Source organism: Misgurnus anguillicaudatus, chromosome 18 (genome assembly GCF_027580225.2).
Source record: "Misgurnus anguillicaudatus chromosome 18, ASM2758022v2, whole genome shotgun sequence".
Lineage (NCBI taxonomy): Eukaryota > Metazoa > Chordata > Actinopteri > Cypriniformes > Cobitidae > Misgurnus > Misgurnus anguillicaudatus.
This window is the reverse complement of record NC_073354.2, coordinates 33,762,973-33,779,881: the sequence shown is the minus strand read 5'-3', so window position 1 is coordinate 33,779,881 and position 16,909 is coordinate 33,762,973. Positions and strand designations below refer to the sequence as shown.

At 37.8% G+C, this 16,909-nt stretch overlaps 2 protein-coding genes across 3 annotated transcripts in view; one reads left to right on the top strand and one right to left on the bottom strand.

The window, feature by feature from the left end:
* mfsd2b (MFSD2 lysolipid transporter B, sphingolipid) overlaps positions 1-6,953 on the top strand; it is a 35,687-nt gene extending 28,734 nt beyond the window's left edge. Inside the window, exons 10-14 of the mRNA XM_055186824.2 lie at positions 1,846-1,929; positions 3,330-3,439; positions 3,942-4,085; positions 6,228-6,404; positions 6,551-6,953. Of these exons, the coding sequence (XP_055042799.2) occupies positions 1,846-1,929; positions 3,330-3,439; positions 3,942-4,085; positions 6,228-6,404; positions 6,551-6,596 (561 nt within the window). The 3' untranslated portion in view covers positions 6,597-6,953. The remainder of the gene's footprint in view (positions 1-1,845; positions 1,930-3,329; positions 3,440-3,941; positions 4,086-6,227; positions 6,405-6,550) is intronic.
* Positions 6,954-8,277: 1,324 nt separating this feature from the next.
* Positions 8,278-16,008, bottom strand: wdcp (WD repeat and coiled coil containing). Of its 2 annotated transcripts, XM_055186823.2 has the most exons (4): positions 15,892-16,008; positions 13,027-14,950; positions 9,601-9,721; positions 8,279-9,054 (listed from the first exon to the last, which is right to left on the bottom strand). In XM_055186823.2, exons 2-4 carry the CDS (start codon positions 14,908-14,910, stop codon positions 8,882-8,884), a joined length of 2,178 nt encoding a protein of 725 aa, XP_055042798.2. In that variant the 5' UTR covers positions 14,911-14,950; positions 15,892-16,008; the 3' UTR covers positions 8,279-8,881. The 2 variants fall into 2 exon arrangements, with proteins under 2 accessions (XP_055042797.2, XP_055042798.2); XM_055186822.2 differs by lacking the exon at positions 15,892-16,008 and having other exon boundaries at positions 8,278-9,054; positions 13,027-14,958.
* Positions 16,009-16,909: the final 901 nt, after the last annotated feature.

Genomic DNA, 16,909 nt, shown 5'->3' with positions numbered 1-16,909 from the left:
CATATTAAGTTATACAAAGTAGTGCTGTTGGTTAGTAGCCTTATTTCTTTTTAGGTTTAATTACACAGAATTCATGATAAATGAATGTATTTTATATAGTGTCATAAAACTGGGGCCCCCCTGGCACCATCTTGCGGCCCCCCTGGGGGCCCCGGACCCCAGTTTGAGAACCACTGCTTTAACCAATATAGAGTTATATTTTCAATCCTATTGTTCGGTTTCTTACCTTACTTTATGTGACATCATTAAAATCAGTAGGTTATCAGTTTGTTATAGATCTTTAACATGTGTCATTGTGAAATTGTATAAATGTTTGATCTATTCTTAAAGGGATAGTTAAATAAAAAAATAAAAATTCAGTTATCGTTTTCTCAAATATGACGATATTTTTAAAAGTTATTAACCAAACAGATCTCAGGCACCATTAACTTGCATAGTATTGTTTTTTTTTAAACCATGGAAGTCAGTGGTGTTATCTTCTTGCTTACAAACATTCTTTAAAATATCACCCTATCATCATTCGGTGAACTATATTCAGTGGCCCAAAAGAAGTGCCGGTACTCTATTTTTTTTTTTTGCTGACTGGACTTCTATATTGAAGAGGTTTTATATTTAGCAGTCAACAGACGACCTTGTAAAAAATAATAAATCCTTATATAAGTTTGTGCATTTGCTTGACATAAAAATAGCTATTGAACGTACATAAAATGTGCAAAAGGTAGATATGTAAGTAAAATTTTCAGCATGGTCAAATGCTAAAACTAGTTGTTCAGATAGAAAGAGCTTAAAAACAAAAAATTTAAAATGACACCAAGACCATGTCTATGGGTTCAAGAATAACAAAATACTGGCAATTTGAAACTAGAAAGTCATCACTTTATTTTGTCCCATTGTTTTCCATTTTGCGGGTGGTAAAACTACTGTGCGCGTCGTTCAAATTCATTTAAATTTAGTTCACTTGTAGTTTGGCAATTAAACTAAATGTCTATTACAATTTAAAGAATGTTTTTACTCTGCACATCGCCTGAGGAAATCCAAAGTTGCGTCAAGGGGAACCAAACTGACAGCCGCGGCAGCGGAGATTATCACGTACAGTACCTACAAAAGGGTATTGGAAAAAGCTTGCGTCTGACCTGCTATCATTCTGGCTTGGTGGGATGTCAGCCAGCGAGTCCTCTGATTCTGACCTTGTTCTTTTACTACTCAGAGTCTAAAACAAGATGGGCATATTAAGTGTTTATTGTATTTTCATTTTAACCGAGCAGCTATGGTTGCGCGTTTCCCACACAAACACACACCTCTCCGGACCACGTTGATGCTGACTGACAGCAAAGGCGACGCATGCGCTTTTAACTTGTACACTCAAGGGTGTATGGGTAAGGTAGTCTCTGCTCTCGACGGGACGAATTAGGAAGTGTACATTGTGAAGAGCGCTCTGAAAAGCGGCAGCGCAGCCAAAGGATTAAAACCTCTGATTTAAACAGATGTACAAATGAGCGTTCCGGTACGCTAAAAGCACGTTCTGGGCTCAGGGAGAGGTGGTGGTACGCTCAAGATTTAGAAGTGGCGGTACTGAGTACCGGCGCGTTCCGGCCCACTTAAAGCACTGACTATATTCCTTTAATGATACAGGAGGTTTTTTTTCTTAACAATGTTTGCTTTACAACAAGCTAACATTTGATTTGCTTCTTTTGAGGCTTTAATTATTGAATAAAATTAAATATGCATTATAATATAATACATTGATCAATTTCTTGTCATTTAAAAGAGGTTTTTTACAACTGATATCCTAAGAAATAGTTAAAGTACATCTACTGATTATTATGAAATCTGTTTTGAACCCAGATATCAGCCGCAGTCAGCATTCCGTTCTGGCAGTGGTTCCTGGAAAAGTTTGGGAAGAAGACGGCAGCTTTCTGCGGCATAACGGTAAGTGTAACTTACTATAATATAAACAGTTTCCAGGACAGGTTTTAGATCAATCCAGGACTGGGGCTTAGTTATATGAGGACATTTAAGTAATTTTTACAAACTACGAAAAACAATACTGGTGTGCGTCTTGAGACAAAATAATGGCATTGAAATATCCATTTTCTTAAAAAAAATCCAGATAATTTACTCACCACCATGTCATCCAAAATGTTGAGGTCTTTCTTTGTTCAGTCGAGAAAAAATTATGTTTTTTTGAGGAAAACATTCCAGGATTTTTCTCACTGTAATGGACTTTAATGGACTCCAACACGTAACAGTTTAAAATTTTCAGTTTCAACAGAGTTTAAAGGACTCTAAATGATCCCAAACGAGGCATAAGGGTCTTATCTAGCGAAAACGATTGTCATTTTCAACAAGAAAATAAAAAATATGCACTTTTAAACCACAACTTCTCGTCTTCCTCCGATCGTGTGACGCGCCAGCGCGACCTCACGCAATACATCATCACGTCAAGAGGTCACGGAGGACATATGCGAAACTACGCCCCAGTGTTTACAACTGTTGAGAAAGAGAACCGTTCCGATGTTGTTGTTTGTAGAATGATACTAAATAATGTCTTTGTGTCAGTTTGTTGTTTTAAAATGTTTGGCAAATGTGCATTTCATATATGTAACACGTGATCTTTCCACGGCATTACCCAATTGCGTGAGGTTGTGCTGGCGTGTCGCATGGCCGGAGATGGACGGGAATTTGTGGTGTAGAGGTGCTTTTTTTTCTTGTCAAAATGACAATCGTTTAGCTAGATAAGACCCTTGTGCCTCGTTTGGGATCGTTTGGAGTCCTTTGAGGCTCCGTTGAAATGGAATTTTTGGCTGTTACGTGTTGGGGTCCATTAAAGTCCATTAAAATGAGAACAGTCCCGGAATGTTTTCCTCAAAAAACATAATTTCTTCTCGACTGAACAAAGAAAGACATCAACATTTTGGATGACATGGTGGTGAGTAAATTATCTAAATTTTTTTAAAGAAAATGGACTAATACTTTAAGATATGTCTGTACAAGTTGATTTTAAATTAAGGCAGCTCAAACATGCATTTTATTCTTGGATTAGGATAAGTCCTGTCCGGGAAACCGACCCAAAGTGTTTACTCAAGTGTTTTTTTAAATGGACCTTTTGTATTATATATATATATATATATATATATATATATTTTTTTTTTTACAAATGATTGTGAATAGTAAAATAAACAGTATTCAGCTGATCATGTGATCGTAACATCATGATGGGCCAAAAAAATTAGCTTGCACATAATTTTAAACATATTTGGTCAATACTAAGTAATATAAGATTGATCAATCCAAATCAAGATGTTGTTTATTGTTTGTGTTATTTTCAGTGGATCGTGCCCTTCACACTGATGCTGGTGTTTGTCCCTAATCTGATAGTGGCTTATGTTGTGGCCGTATCATCTGGACTTGGTGTGGCTGCGTCTCTCTTGTTGCCATGGTAAGTCTTCCAAAATACTGTATGATGTTACAATATTAAAAATAAAAAAACTTTTCTAAGCATTTAAAATAAAACGTACATTGATAAAACATCCATTGAAGGAGGAACGTGAGCCATGTCTTTGGATTAAAATCATAAAACTGTGTGATACAACGGTTAGTAGTGTGATTAAAAACACCCTAGCAACCACCCAGCATCACCCTAGCAACCACACAGCATTAAAAAGCCACCGGGTGATCTATAAAGAGCACTGGGTGACTGCTTGTTTATTTAAACCAGCCAGACTTTGATATATAGGTTTAATAACCCAGCTTTCTTTAAATGACAGGTTTCATGGTAGGGTCATGCTATTTTTTGTTTTTTAAAGATACTCTCTGGTTAATTGGAGAAGTCCCAAATTTAGTAAACTGCAGTTTTTATATGTCGTCCACAGAAGGGATTGAACTTTATGGAAGTGGGGGATGCTGAATGATAAATGTGTCATGTTTTTCCTGTCGCTCAGGTCAATGTTACCAGATGTGGTGGATGATTTCAGAGTGGCAAACCGCACCTCAAAGGGGCACGAGGCGATCTTTTACTCTCTATATGCTTTCTTTACCAAGTTTGCAGCTGGGATTTCTCTCGGAGTCTCCACGCTGTGTTTACAGTGAGGTCACACCTAACACTTATATTATTTAAACTGAAATAATACATGGTTATAGACTTTTTTGTCATAAGGAGGCCACAAACGAAAGATGTTTTACACTATTAAGTGCAATATTGATGTTTTGCGTGAATTTGAAAATAAACCAGGCGGCATTTGAAGACAATCATTTCTTGTGCCATGTGTCCAGAAGCGTTAAGCCCATTCAGTGGATTGCTACAGAGCCACTAAGGGGACATGGAGCAGAAATCAAATAAAGTTTAGTTTCATGTACGGACGTGAAACTTTCGCGTGCACACGTGAAACTTTTGCGTGCACACTAAAACTATTGCGTGCGCACGTGAAACTATCGCGTTAAGTTTCGCGTGCACATGTGATACTTTTGCGTGCGCACTAAAACTATTGCGTGCACACGTGAAACTATCCCATTTAGTTTCGCGTGCACACGTGAAACTTTTGCGTGCGCACTAAAACTATTGCGTGCGCACTAAAACTATTGCGTGCACACGTGAAACTATCGCATTTAGTTTTGCGTGCACACGTTAAACTTTTGCGTGCGCACTAAAACTTTTGCGTGCGAACTAAAACTATATTGCGTGCGCACTAAAACTATATTGCGTGCGCACTAAAACTATTGCTTGTGCACTAAAACTTTTGCGTGCACACGTGAAACTATCGCGTTAAGTTTCGCGTGCACATGTGATACTTTTGCGTGCGCACTAAAACTATTGCGTGCACACGTGAAACTATCGCGTTTAGTTTCACGTGCACACGTGAAACTTTTGCGTTCACACGTGAAACTTTTGCGTGCGCACTAAAACTATTGCGTGCGCACTAAAACTATTGCGTGCACACGTGAAACTATCGCGTTTAGTTTTGCGTGCACACGTGAAACTTTTGCGTGCACACGTGAAACTTTTGCGTGCACACGTGAAACTTTTGCGTGCACACGTGAAACTTTTGCGTGCACACGTGAAACTTTTGCGTGCACACGTGAAACTTTTGCGTGCACACGTGAAACTTTTGCGTGCGCACTAAAACTTTTGCGTGCGCACTAAAACTTTTGCGTGCGCACTAAAACTATATTGCGTGCGCACTAAAACTATATTGCGTGCGCACTAAAACTATATTGCGTGCGCACTAAAACTATATTGCGTGCGCACTAAAACTATTGCGTGCGCACTAAAACTATTGCGTGCGCACGTGAAACTATCGCGTTAAGTTTTGCGTGTACATGTGATACTTTTGCGTGCGCACTAAAACTATTGCGTGCACACATGAAACTATCGCGTTTAGTTTCGCGTGCACACGTGAAACTTTTGCGTGCACACGTGAAACTTTTGCGTGCGCACTAAAACTATTGCGTGCGCACGTGAAACTATCGCGTTTAGTTTTGCGTGCACACGTGAAACTTTTGCGTGCACACGTGAAACTTTTGCGTGCATACGTGAAACTTTTGCGTGCACACGTGAAACTTTTGCGTGCACACGTGAAACTATATTGCGTGCGCACTAAAACTATATTGCGTGCGCACTAAAACTATTGCGTGCGCACTAAAACTATTGCGTGCGTACTTAAACTATTGCGTGCGCACTAAAACTATTGCGTGCGCACGTGAAACTATTGCGTTTAGTTTCGCGTGCTCACGTTAAACTTTCGCATGCTCACGTTAAACTTTCACGTGCGCATGTTAAACTACCACATTTAGTTTCACGTGCGCGCACAAAACTAAACTTAAAGAATTCTGCACAAGAAGGTTTTGCGTGAGCACATGCAAATAAACGTTAGATTTTTTTTACTCCAATGTCACCTTAGGGGCTCGGTAGTTTGCATGCAACCAAAAAGTTTATTTTTTATTTGAGCAATTTAGGTTGAACAATTATTATTATTTATTTATTCATGCATTTGGCAGACGCTTTTATCCAAAGCGACTTACAGTGCATTACAAGCTATACAGTACTTCCTGGGTTCGAACCCATGACCTTTTGCGCTGCAAATGCAATGCTCTACCACTGAGCTATACAGGAACATTATAGATATAAAATAAAACATTTTATAGATATAAAAATAATTGTTCAACAGTAATAAATAAAACAGGGTCATGGTGCTGATGTTGAGTGTATGTTGTCAATGGCACTATTGCAGGTTTGCTGGTTATAACACAGGAGCGTGCAAACAGCCTCCCCCAGTGGTCTTTACGCTGAAACTGCTGATCAGTGCTGCACCGGTGGCTTGCATCATCATAGGTCTCATAATCCTGCTGGTTTACCCCATCAGTGAGGACGTCAGGTTACGAAACAAACTCGCCTTAGAAGAGCTCAGGTATATACAACTCTTATATAATTAATATTCTGAATATTAATTGTTCATCTTTTTAATGTGTTTAAAAACATGAAGTATATAAGAGTAATTTATAAACGTTATATATTATACTTTATTAATATATATCGTTTATGTGTGTTTTTCAGAAAGCAGAGCTTTAGCTGCAAATCTCTCCGAGCTGATCTAATCTGAGCAGCGTGTAACGATCTTGATATTTCAGCTCAATGCTGGGATGAGTTGTGTTAGTGTACATTACACTGTAAAAGAGATTTTATATGTTTTATATGTATATTTCAGTTTCCTTCTCTGTTTAGTCTGTTTCTGTTTTTTCACATGAACATATAGCCATGTATACATTACTGCATCTAAATGAACCATATATCATTATATCAGCAAAGATTTATTCATAATATATTTTATAAGTTGTTTTTATAATTGAAATATTATCAGATGAGTTATTAAACTTGTGCTGGTTCACATAGCTTCAGCATATTTCTTATTAATAATTTAAAAAAATATATAATAAAAACATAATAAAAGTTTAATAATATTAATTGGATGGTGTTCAGTTCTTTGTCAGCAGTCATTTAACATCACCACACATCAGTGTTTACATTTCTTTATAAAGCACTTGAAAATAAATTTGCTAAAAGGGAAACAAGAAAGTTATCTAGTGAAATTAAGTTTCTGTAAGGGTGGTTACTATGGAAGCCAAACCTGATCATGAATTATGTTAAAGGAATAGTCTACTCATTTTCAATATTAAAATATGTTATTACCTTAACTAAGAATTGTTGATACATCCCTCTATCATCTGTGTGCGTGCACGTAAGCGCTGGGGTGCGCTGCGACGCTTCGGTGGCGTTTGGCTTGGCCCCGTTCATTCAATGGTGCCATTTGGAGATAAAGTTAGAAGTGACCAAACACATCAACGTTTTTCCTATTTAAGACGAGTAGTTATACGAGCAAGTTTGGTGGTACAAAATAAAACGTAGCGCTTTTCCAAGCGGATTTAAAAGAGGAACTGTATTTTGTGGCGTGGTGGCACTTTTGGGAGTACTTCGACTCGGCGCAGTAACACCCTCCTTCTCCCATTATGAGAGTGAGAAGGGGAGCGGACTTTTCAGGCGAGTCGAAGTACTCCCAAAAGTGCTATTACGCCATAAAATATAGTCCCTCTTTTAAATCCGCTTAGAAAAGCGCTACGTTTTATTTTGTGTTAGTGTACATTACACTGTGAAAGAGATTTTATGTTTTATATGACAATTCTTCATCAATATAATTGTGTCAACAATTCTTAGTTAAGGTAATAACATATTTTAATATTGAAAATGAGTAGACTATTCCTTTAAGGATGAAAAGTTAATGTATACATCAATATTAATAATTTCTTATATCATCATTTGTGACACTGGACCACAAAACCAAAAGTTTTTTTATGTATTTATGTATTTAATAAATAAGCTTTTCATTGGATGTATGGTTTGGGGATATAGGACAATTTTTGGCTGAGATACAACGATTTGAAAATCTGGGGGTGCAAAAAAAATCTAAATATTTATGGGAACCCATCTCAAATTTTTTGGAAATTTAATGATGACTTTTCTTGCAAATCTCCCCTTGAAATGTGTCTACAAAACGGTGAATATTTATTTAAATCTTTTGTATACAAGTCTACTAAATGAGGTAGCCCAGTTTTTTTCCTTTGTTTTTTTTTTTAATGTCGTCTTTTGTATTTTATTTGTTCTTTATAAAACCTTAAAACTAAAATATATATAAAATCTAAATATCGAGGAAAATAATACATAATAAATACATTTTTTATATATTAATATGATCTTCAGTTTGATCGGTAGACAGATAGGTAGTTAATTTTTTTATATATAACAGGCATAGTATGTCTATGTACAGACATTTATGTAACTTAAATAAGTATTACTATAAGTATTTTATTTAGTTTAGGTACTTTTAATGTTTTTTAGCGTTATAGGTTTATTAATTGATATGCATGTCTGGGACTACGGATGGAAATTAGCATTGTGCTAAATCCGGTGTATTTACGTCAACTTCGATTGTCTTTAATATGCATTGTCCCATCTAAATAAATAAACTGTAACTTAATATCCTATTGATTTATGACATAAAACTATCGATAATTGTGACCCAAACTATGTTTTTTGGCTATTCCTACAAACATACCCGTGCTATTTATGACTGGTTTTGTGGTCCACGGTCACATTTTGTAGTCCCTGTAAAATACCAGACAAGTCTGAGCAGAATAGTCACGCAGGCACTCAAATATTTTTTCTGAAAAAAGAATCTATTACTGCCCTTGCTTTCCATATAACGGTCACAGATCACAAAGGTACCAACATCCGGTAAAGAGCAAAGTTAAAAATATGTCAGCAAGAGTGTTTCCCTGAATATTCCTTGGCGTCAGTCACCAATATCAAGTTAAGTTCAGATGAGATAATATATTATTGTCTTGTTTCTGAACTGGGAGATTGTGGAATTTCGGGGGGTAAATCGTCACTGGGTGGTCCTATAGGAGATTTCCTCTTTGCATTTCTAATGGTAAGCTCGTCCTTGTGTTTAAATATTAGTGGAACAAAACCATCTGCATCAGACACCAAGACGAGCCACATGTGACCTGTGATGAGAAGATAAACACAGTCACTTAATACGTCAAATATTCAAACAAAAGCATTACATATTCATACAAACAAACAATACAAATGCATTGTCAACTGAGCATTGAGACTTGTGTGCATCAGCTGGAGAGATGCGTGGAACAAAAGGCTGCAAGCAGATTAAAACTAAAACCCTTTAATCCGATTGTAGCTCATAATAGCTTCCTATTTTGGGAACTGACAATTGAGCGATGCCAAAGCATCTGTCTTCCAACAAATGAAAACACGGTCGATGGTTTACACGCCCTGTAATATTAATTGATCCAATCTGTTGTTATCCGAAATATTTGGGTAGGACACATTTGAGTAAATCTGCTAAATTAAAATGTCACCTCAGATACAGATGTCAGAAACTGCACTAATTTCCAAAATGTACATGCAATGCATCAGTTTATTGATGCAATAATGTTTTAATCAATCAAATATAGACCTCTAAAGCTAATCGATCACTGCTGAACGTGGTTTTTTAGAAGATGATAGATAAATAACACTTTATTTAGCCATACCATGCATCATCTCCACAACCGTCAGGCTGAAGAGCTCCTGGAGGACCCGGAGACAAATCTTTCCTCCACACAACAAGACGGGCCTTCTCTCGTCTGTATAAACATTTTCTGACAACTGTTTCTGCAGAAAGAAACACGTACAGTATTAGGGCCAGTGACAAAAACGGTTTGGCAAGATGAGAAATCCAAAAATCTTTTTTTTTAAAACTTATTTTAAAAGCATGCATCAGGTATATTTCAATGCACATAGAATATTTATGTTGATTTTGTTACATTTGCAACATTTTTATGAAAGTTAAGACTGAATGGACCTGAAAATGTCAAATGGTGTAACCGGCAATTGCGCCAAAGAATGAGAAATAAATATTTTATCCACCTTGGCATGTAAGCGTAATAATTTTTTTTTTAAATATCACACGAAAATACATTTTATTAGTTATTACTAAATGTAAATTTTAATGAGTTTTGTAATATTTGTCTGGACATAAATAATCATTTTTGACAAATGAAGTAAAAATGTATGTAAAAATTCATATTACACTAAACTAGATGATTATATTTTATTCCACATTTTTTATGAATATATTTATATTTTCTTAAAAAAAATACTAGTTACAATTGACACAGACCGGTTACACCACATTGACATTTTTGCAATTATCCCCCAAATGTTCTTTCAAAAAAAAAAAAAAAAAACCCAGAAATTTTAGACATGGTCCTCAAAAAAGAGAATGTATGCAAGTAATCTGCAAATTTATTTTGAAATTTTAACCCTTTTACATTTAATTAAACCATACGGACACAAAATAATTAACACAACAGTGTATTGTTTACCCAATAGTTCAACCAAAAATGGAAAATTAGCCCATATTTTACTCTCATGCTATCCTCATGTTGTGTATATGAGTTTCTTCTTTCTGATAAACACAGTTAAAAATATCCTGACTTATTTCAGCTTTATAATGGCATTGGATAGTGCCCCATTTTTAAAGCTCCAAAAAGCTTGTCTATTGACTAAAAATGAATCCATACAATTATTAAATGTCTTCTGTGTTGAAGCGATGGGTTTTTGTTTACAAAGACATGAAACTCACGGTCAGGGGTGTTCACTGATATGCTCACACAAAAATCGCTGCAAAAGATGCTTTCCAACAGGTGTTTTAGCATTCGTTGTAAACTTGTGGACCTATTTTTCCAAACGCCTCACACCCGAATATTCTTCCGTTGAGAGCTTGAATAATAGACACTCCAGCCCAGGTGGTGGTGATAATCCATCTTTGCCAATTGCAAGAATACAAACGGTTCCCGGCGCGGAGTAATACCGTACCTCACAGCACATCTAATACAAGTCAATGGAGTTGGACAACAACTACAATAAAACCTGTTGAAATGCGTCTTTTGCAGCGATTTTTGTGTGAGCATATCAGTGAACACCCCTGACCACTCGGTGAGTTTCACGTCTTTGTAAACGAAAGTTTAATGCATTTTAGGAAGGATTGTTCCTGTGCACCTATACACCCAATGTAGAGGTGGGAGGTGATACAACAAACACGCCAAAATTCTCAGGCCAGCATCATATGTCCAAATTACAGTCAAAACCGTTCTATTTCATCATAAACAATCTGAAAACAGGGCTTTAAGTGTAAAATACAGAACTTGTCCTTTAAACTTTATAAACTATGGCTGTATGTGTGTTCACAAGAGAGTGGATGTCAGGCGGAAAGCTGACCTCTGACCTCAGAAGACAATTTATAACTGTATGAATTAGTTTTCGATTGATGGATGCACTTTTTTGAAGCTTTAAAAAAGGGGCACTATCCAATGCCATTATAAAGCTGTAAAGAGCCAGTATAATGATTATTATAACTCTGACTGTGTTTGGCTGAAAATAGAAAGTCATATACATCTAGGATGGCTTAAGGGTGAGTAAAATATGGGCTTATTTAAATTTTTGGGTAAACTTTTCCTTTAATTCACTCGAGTAGTTATATGGATGATATATGGATTAGGCCTCAGTATTCTCTTATGGTATGCCACTCCAATCTGACATCTGCTGACAGTGTTGTACTCCAGTGAGAACTATGGGATGGTGTGACACCTGATGGTTCGAGTAACAGTACATTTACACGGTGCGTAAGTGTTAATTTACCATTCACTTTTAATGGGTGACGCCATGCGTTGCCGAACTGAATTGTGGATCCAGAAGTTGAACATTTCTCAACTTTTCATGCAACAACGAGTGCGCCAGAGAATCAGATCACCTTATGCAAATAACCTAGGCAGAGCCAGCTAATTACGTTTATGGAAGACCAGAGCATGTGTTGCGGCCACTGTGATTGGCTGTTGGCCATGCTTCAGACATGCCTTCTGTCAAGCGTTAACGCTTTTGCCCTGTGTGAATGTACCATAAATGGTAGTTAAATGGGCTTCGCAAAGCCCCATTGTGGATTTGAGTAACAAGACATTTGAGAAGATTGGTGAAAAATATTGAGGTGTCTAAAGTTGTCAGGCACTAGTATGGGTCTTCTCTTTATATTACCTTGCTGGGAAAAAATACACTTTAGCACATTTTAACTCTACTTATAAAATAAACAAACAAAAACCAAGAGCTAGGGCTGCAAAATTATAAAAATATTGCCAAAAACATTCAAAAACAAACGTAAAGTCAAATACTAAGGTTGATGCAGATATAGGAGACTAGGGAGAGAAAGAGTCATAGTTTAAAACATTAGTTTAATACAGTTTTTGTTTTTTAAATATTTGTATTATTAATATATTATTTTATTATTATTGATTTAAGCGCATATCGTATATCGCAATATATAAGTAACATGGTTATATTTGCAGCAATAGCAAAAAATCATTGGGGTATTAAGTAATGATCATTTTCCATGACGATATTTTGCAATTTCCTATCATAAATATATATATAAAAATATTATTAATATGTGTTGCTAAGGACTTCATTTGGACAACTTTAAAAGGTGTTTTTCTCAATATTTTGACTTTTTGCACCCTCAGATTCTAGATTTTTAAATAGTTGTATTTCAACCAAATATTGTCCTAACAAAAACTTATTTACTCAACTTTTACATAATGTAAAAATCTGAATTTCAAAAACTTGACCCTTCCTTATGACTGATTTTGTTGTTTAGGGTCACAAACATTTCTTAATTTTTCATTCAGTCCTACCCTTAGGAAAAGACAATGAAAATAAACATTGTACACAATAGGAACACTGGACCAAGTATTTTATCAATCCTTCGTTGTCCAACTAATTGAACAAATAAATCAATTCAAGTAGTTTTTAGTTGCAGCATTAGATTATCCTTCTAACTACCAGAAGACTGCAGATGTATCCAGCTCAAGTTTAGATTTCACCGAATGAATGAGGTCTACAAAAGACAATAAAGAATCACATCATACCTGACATGTAACGTGCACATACTGCGGTTCATAACCAGATGGATAACTGCATGCCAACTTCTTGCCATTTTGCGTGAAGTCTCTGATTTCCGAGAGGCACTGCTGAACCTCAGCGAAGCGGCCGAAGATCCTCTCCATGTTCTGCGTGAGCTGCTCCAGGTTCTTCTCTTTGGACTGACAGCTGTTCTTCTGTGATGTGGCATCGGAGAACAACTTCTCCGAGGCCTCGTATCTGGGAGAACACGGTCCACTGGAATCGCGGCTGGCTTGGCCGGCTATCGCTAACGCTGTCATGCGCCTGACGTGATCCATGTCGTAGGTTTCCACAGTGATCGAGGAGGCACTAGATGTCGTTCTGTCCGAGAAGTCCGCCGAGCTCGCCACAGGACTTAGCTCTGAGCTGCGAACCTCCTCGATGAGTTTCCTTCGGCTGATTGGTGAAACAATTGCAGAGCCACCTGGAAGAATTAGATCTCTAATTGGTAAACGTTCATCTTTGGAGATGTTCTCAGAATGACGTCTAATCCCATGATGTTGGCTCGGTGACTCTGGCGTCAGAACAACCGGGGTGGTGGAGTCCTCATCGAATACCAACTCTTTAACTATCAGCTTCAAGATGTACTTGTCCGTGTTGGAGGAGGGGAGGAAGGCAGGATCGTTGGACTTCTGCCGGCCAATCATAAACAGCAACATCTTGCTGGTGTAGAAGCACACCCCTTTGGGCCTCTCATTATTTTGCAGTTGAATCTGTTGGACGTTGGGCATGGAGGAATCCGTGATGCAATAAACCAGAATCATATTGCAAGTGTTTGATGCTACTGCAACGGTGTTTGCGCCGGGATCAAAGGCGATGATGTCAGGAACCAAGATCCCAGGGATGCTGACTTTCCTTGTGGTGGTGACCTTGCGTTCGTACGTCACCAAAATCAGATGGGATGAGTCCTGGCCCGATCCGGTCAAATGATCTCGCCGCCTCAGGTGAATGAGGGGGCTTGGGTCCGATTTCCGGTGTTTGGAGAGAATGTGTGTTAGATCTATGGGTCCGGAAAATGAGGCGCGTCCGGAACGATCCGAATCGCATGATTTCCTTCTTGAGTCTAAATAACAGTCAGCATCCACCGCGAGAACGGAAGCTGGCCGAGATGATGGCGAATCAGAGTCGTTTGGCAAGTCAAAGGCGATGCCTGCATTGAGTCCGCAGATTTTATCAAGGGGCAGTTCTGTCGCTACGGCAACTTGCGCCTCGTCGGTGGACTCGATGGCACAGATTTTTCCCCCTATGTCAAAAATGGGGCAGAAGGAACAAGCCACCAAGCTTTTTTGAATATCATTCCAAATGTACGAGTGCAGCGCACCGCCGATGGCAACGACTAATCGGGTTCCATCTTTAGTCCAACAAGCACAGTGTATCAAACCGCCACCCTTGATGTCAGCCTTCACCCGACGATTATCAACTCGCACCGAAAACAGAACAGAGGCGTCTTGCTTGGTCAAAACAGCCAAGATGTCCATTTTTGGATGCCAGACACATCCCTGGGACAACAACGGGAATGGCTCGCTCATCTCGCAGGTCTGTGTGCACAGTAGCTTGTTCTGTTCCGAGGTACTTAGCTGAAGTTGCCACACCGTAATGTGCTTTTTATGCTGTACGGCAAGCAAGGCCGGGGAACCGGAGCAGCACAAAGGGCCCCAGAAGAGTCCCAAAACGTGTTCAAACTGTCCGATGACATTTGTGTCGCCAAACTTGGGCTCACCTTCAACAGAATACAAGGTCGTGAGACAGACCTGTTTACCATCCGTCCAGGCTATTCCATGCACCGGGTGAATGGCTTGGTGAAGGGTGTTCAACCCTGTTCTCAGAAGCTTGGCTTTTCCTAGCTCCATGCTTGGGTCAGTTTTTCCAACAGAAAGGAAAATTATATTCCTGGTCATGCAGAAAATAGAGAGAAAACCAAAATTTGAGTAAAATTAATAGACAGGTAGATGTAACTCTTCGCTTCACCGTGAGAAGATTGCCATCACATACTCTAAGAATAGGTTAAGCCTCTTCCCTCTCACTTTAATCCTATTGGTCAGTGGGAGGCGGCACTCAAGGGTGACCAGATTAGTCTTGGAAGACCCCTGACGTCATAAAACCCTCAGATGTTACGTCTTTTCTTAGGCTTGTTTGACTTTATGGGCACCGCAAGAACCGAAAAAAGATGACGTCAAAGTACCGCGAGAATGATTCGAGGAATGATATGAAGTCTAATTTCGTCTCGCGGTACTTTGACGTCATCCGCTTGTCAGATCTAGCGGCGCCTCTGAAGTCGAACAAGCCACTTGTTTCTTCTGTACCAGGCCATTCATGCAAAAACTATGACGTATGCAAAAACTAAGCATTACAAAAATTATTTTAAACATTGCATGATGGCGTCACAAAAGTTTCTCCACAAACCTGTCAATTTTACAATTATAGTTAGCAAACAATGAATAAAAATTTGGTAACTTGGTATTAGCCACTATGGCTATTATAAAAATAATTATAAAATAATAATATAATCATAATATTTACTATTATTAGACTAAATGAACGACGTGACAAGAAATTTTCTAGCTTAAACTACGGTGTACAATACTATTCTAATTGATAATACTTCGTGGTTTTACTGTATTAACTAACTTATAGCCGAAGCAAACTCGGTTAGCAGAAAGTTTGGTTACCATGGTAATTTTTTGTAAGGGATATAAGGAACAGAAAACTGCATTCAGATTATTATAGACATCATGCTAACCTGCGGTAAAGGCAAATTAATAGACACAAATCACAATAACTCAAACAATAACAATGTAAAAGACACAAAACAGTAACATTTACACACATACCATTATGTGACAAAAGAAACGAACGGCATTATATCTTCTGTACACGAGTTGCGCGCATGGTTGTTTGTGTTTCGTCGCGGAGAAGTTTGAAGTCATGGACAAGCGGAAGTAGTAAATTCATGACGGTGCATTCTGGGAAATGTAGTTCTAACGGGGACGTTCATTCGCGTTTTTGCTTTTACAAAACAAGACGCTAGTACGAAATAATATTTGTTAAATATTAATAAAAATAACGGAAGTCAATATACTGAAATAAAAAATTAAAAATACAGCTATTATTTTCGTTTGCATTCAAACAGAAGTCTTAATTTCTATAGCTGTTTATAGTTTCTTAGCATTAATTTAACATTTAATAATCAATTAATTAGCAGATCTGTTATGTCTATTTTCGTGTAAGCTGCTTTGAAACAATAATAGTAAACATTGTAAAAAGCGCTATATAAATCAAATTTGATAGATTTTAAAATTTTAAAAATCAATATCTGAAATAAATCTGAAAGCTGAAATAAATCAACAGATGATGAGGAATTTCAACATTTATATTAAGGAATATTAGTTGTGGTGTGCAGTGTTTGGTGTCAGTGGGCGGGGCGGAGTTAGTGCAGTAGAGAGTGCTAGAGTCTGTTCCTCTACACTGCAGTCACTTTCTGCTGGAGGATCCACCCGCACCAAAAACATGGGTGTTGAAATTGAAACAATATCACCAGGAGACGGTAAGACGCTATATTGTAACAAGTGTTTGATTACATTCACATTACAAAACCTACTAAACGGATTTGGAGGCGGGGGGCTGATAGCTTCAGATGCGGGATTACTGTAACACCTTTGCTTTATTTACATAATATATACACATTACAGTGTTCAGTACATGGCTTTTGAGGGTTTATCCCTGGGGGGTTGGCAGGGATATTTGGCACAGTTGGCGGCGGAGTGACTGAGTTTCTGAGACCTGATCTGTTCGAATGATAAAGTGAGGTGTGTGTGACACCAGTCTGACTGTATACTGTACAGTATATAC

Excerpts from the sequence above, each read along its gene's own strand:
- wdcp (XM_055186822.2), bottom strand. The coding sequence starts at position 14,958 with ATGACCAGGAATATAATTTTCCTTTCTGTTGGAAAAACTGACCCAAGC. Across the intron at positions 9,722-13,026 it reads ATGTGCACGTTACATGTCAG|AAACAGTTGTCAGAAAATGT; the intron begins GTATGATGTGAT and ends TTCTTTCTGCAG. Across the intron at positions 9,055-9,600 it reads GGTTGTGGAGATGATGCATG|GTCACATGTGGCTCGTCTTG; the intron begins GTATGGCTAAAT and ends TTCTCATCACAG.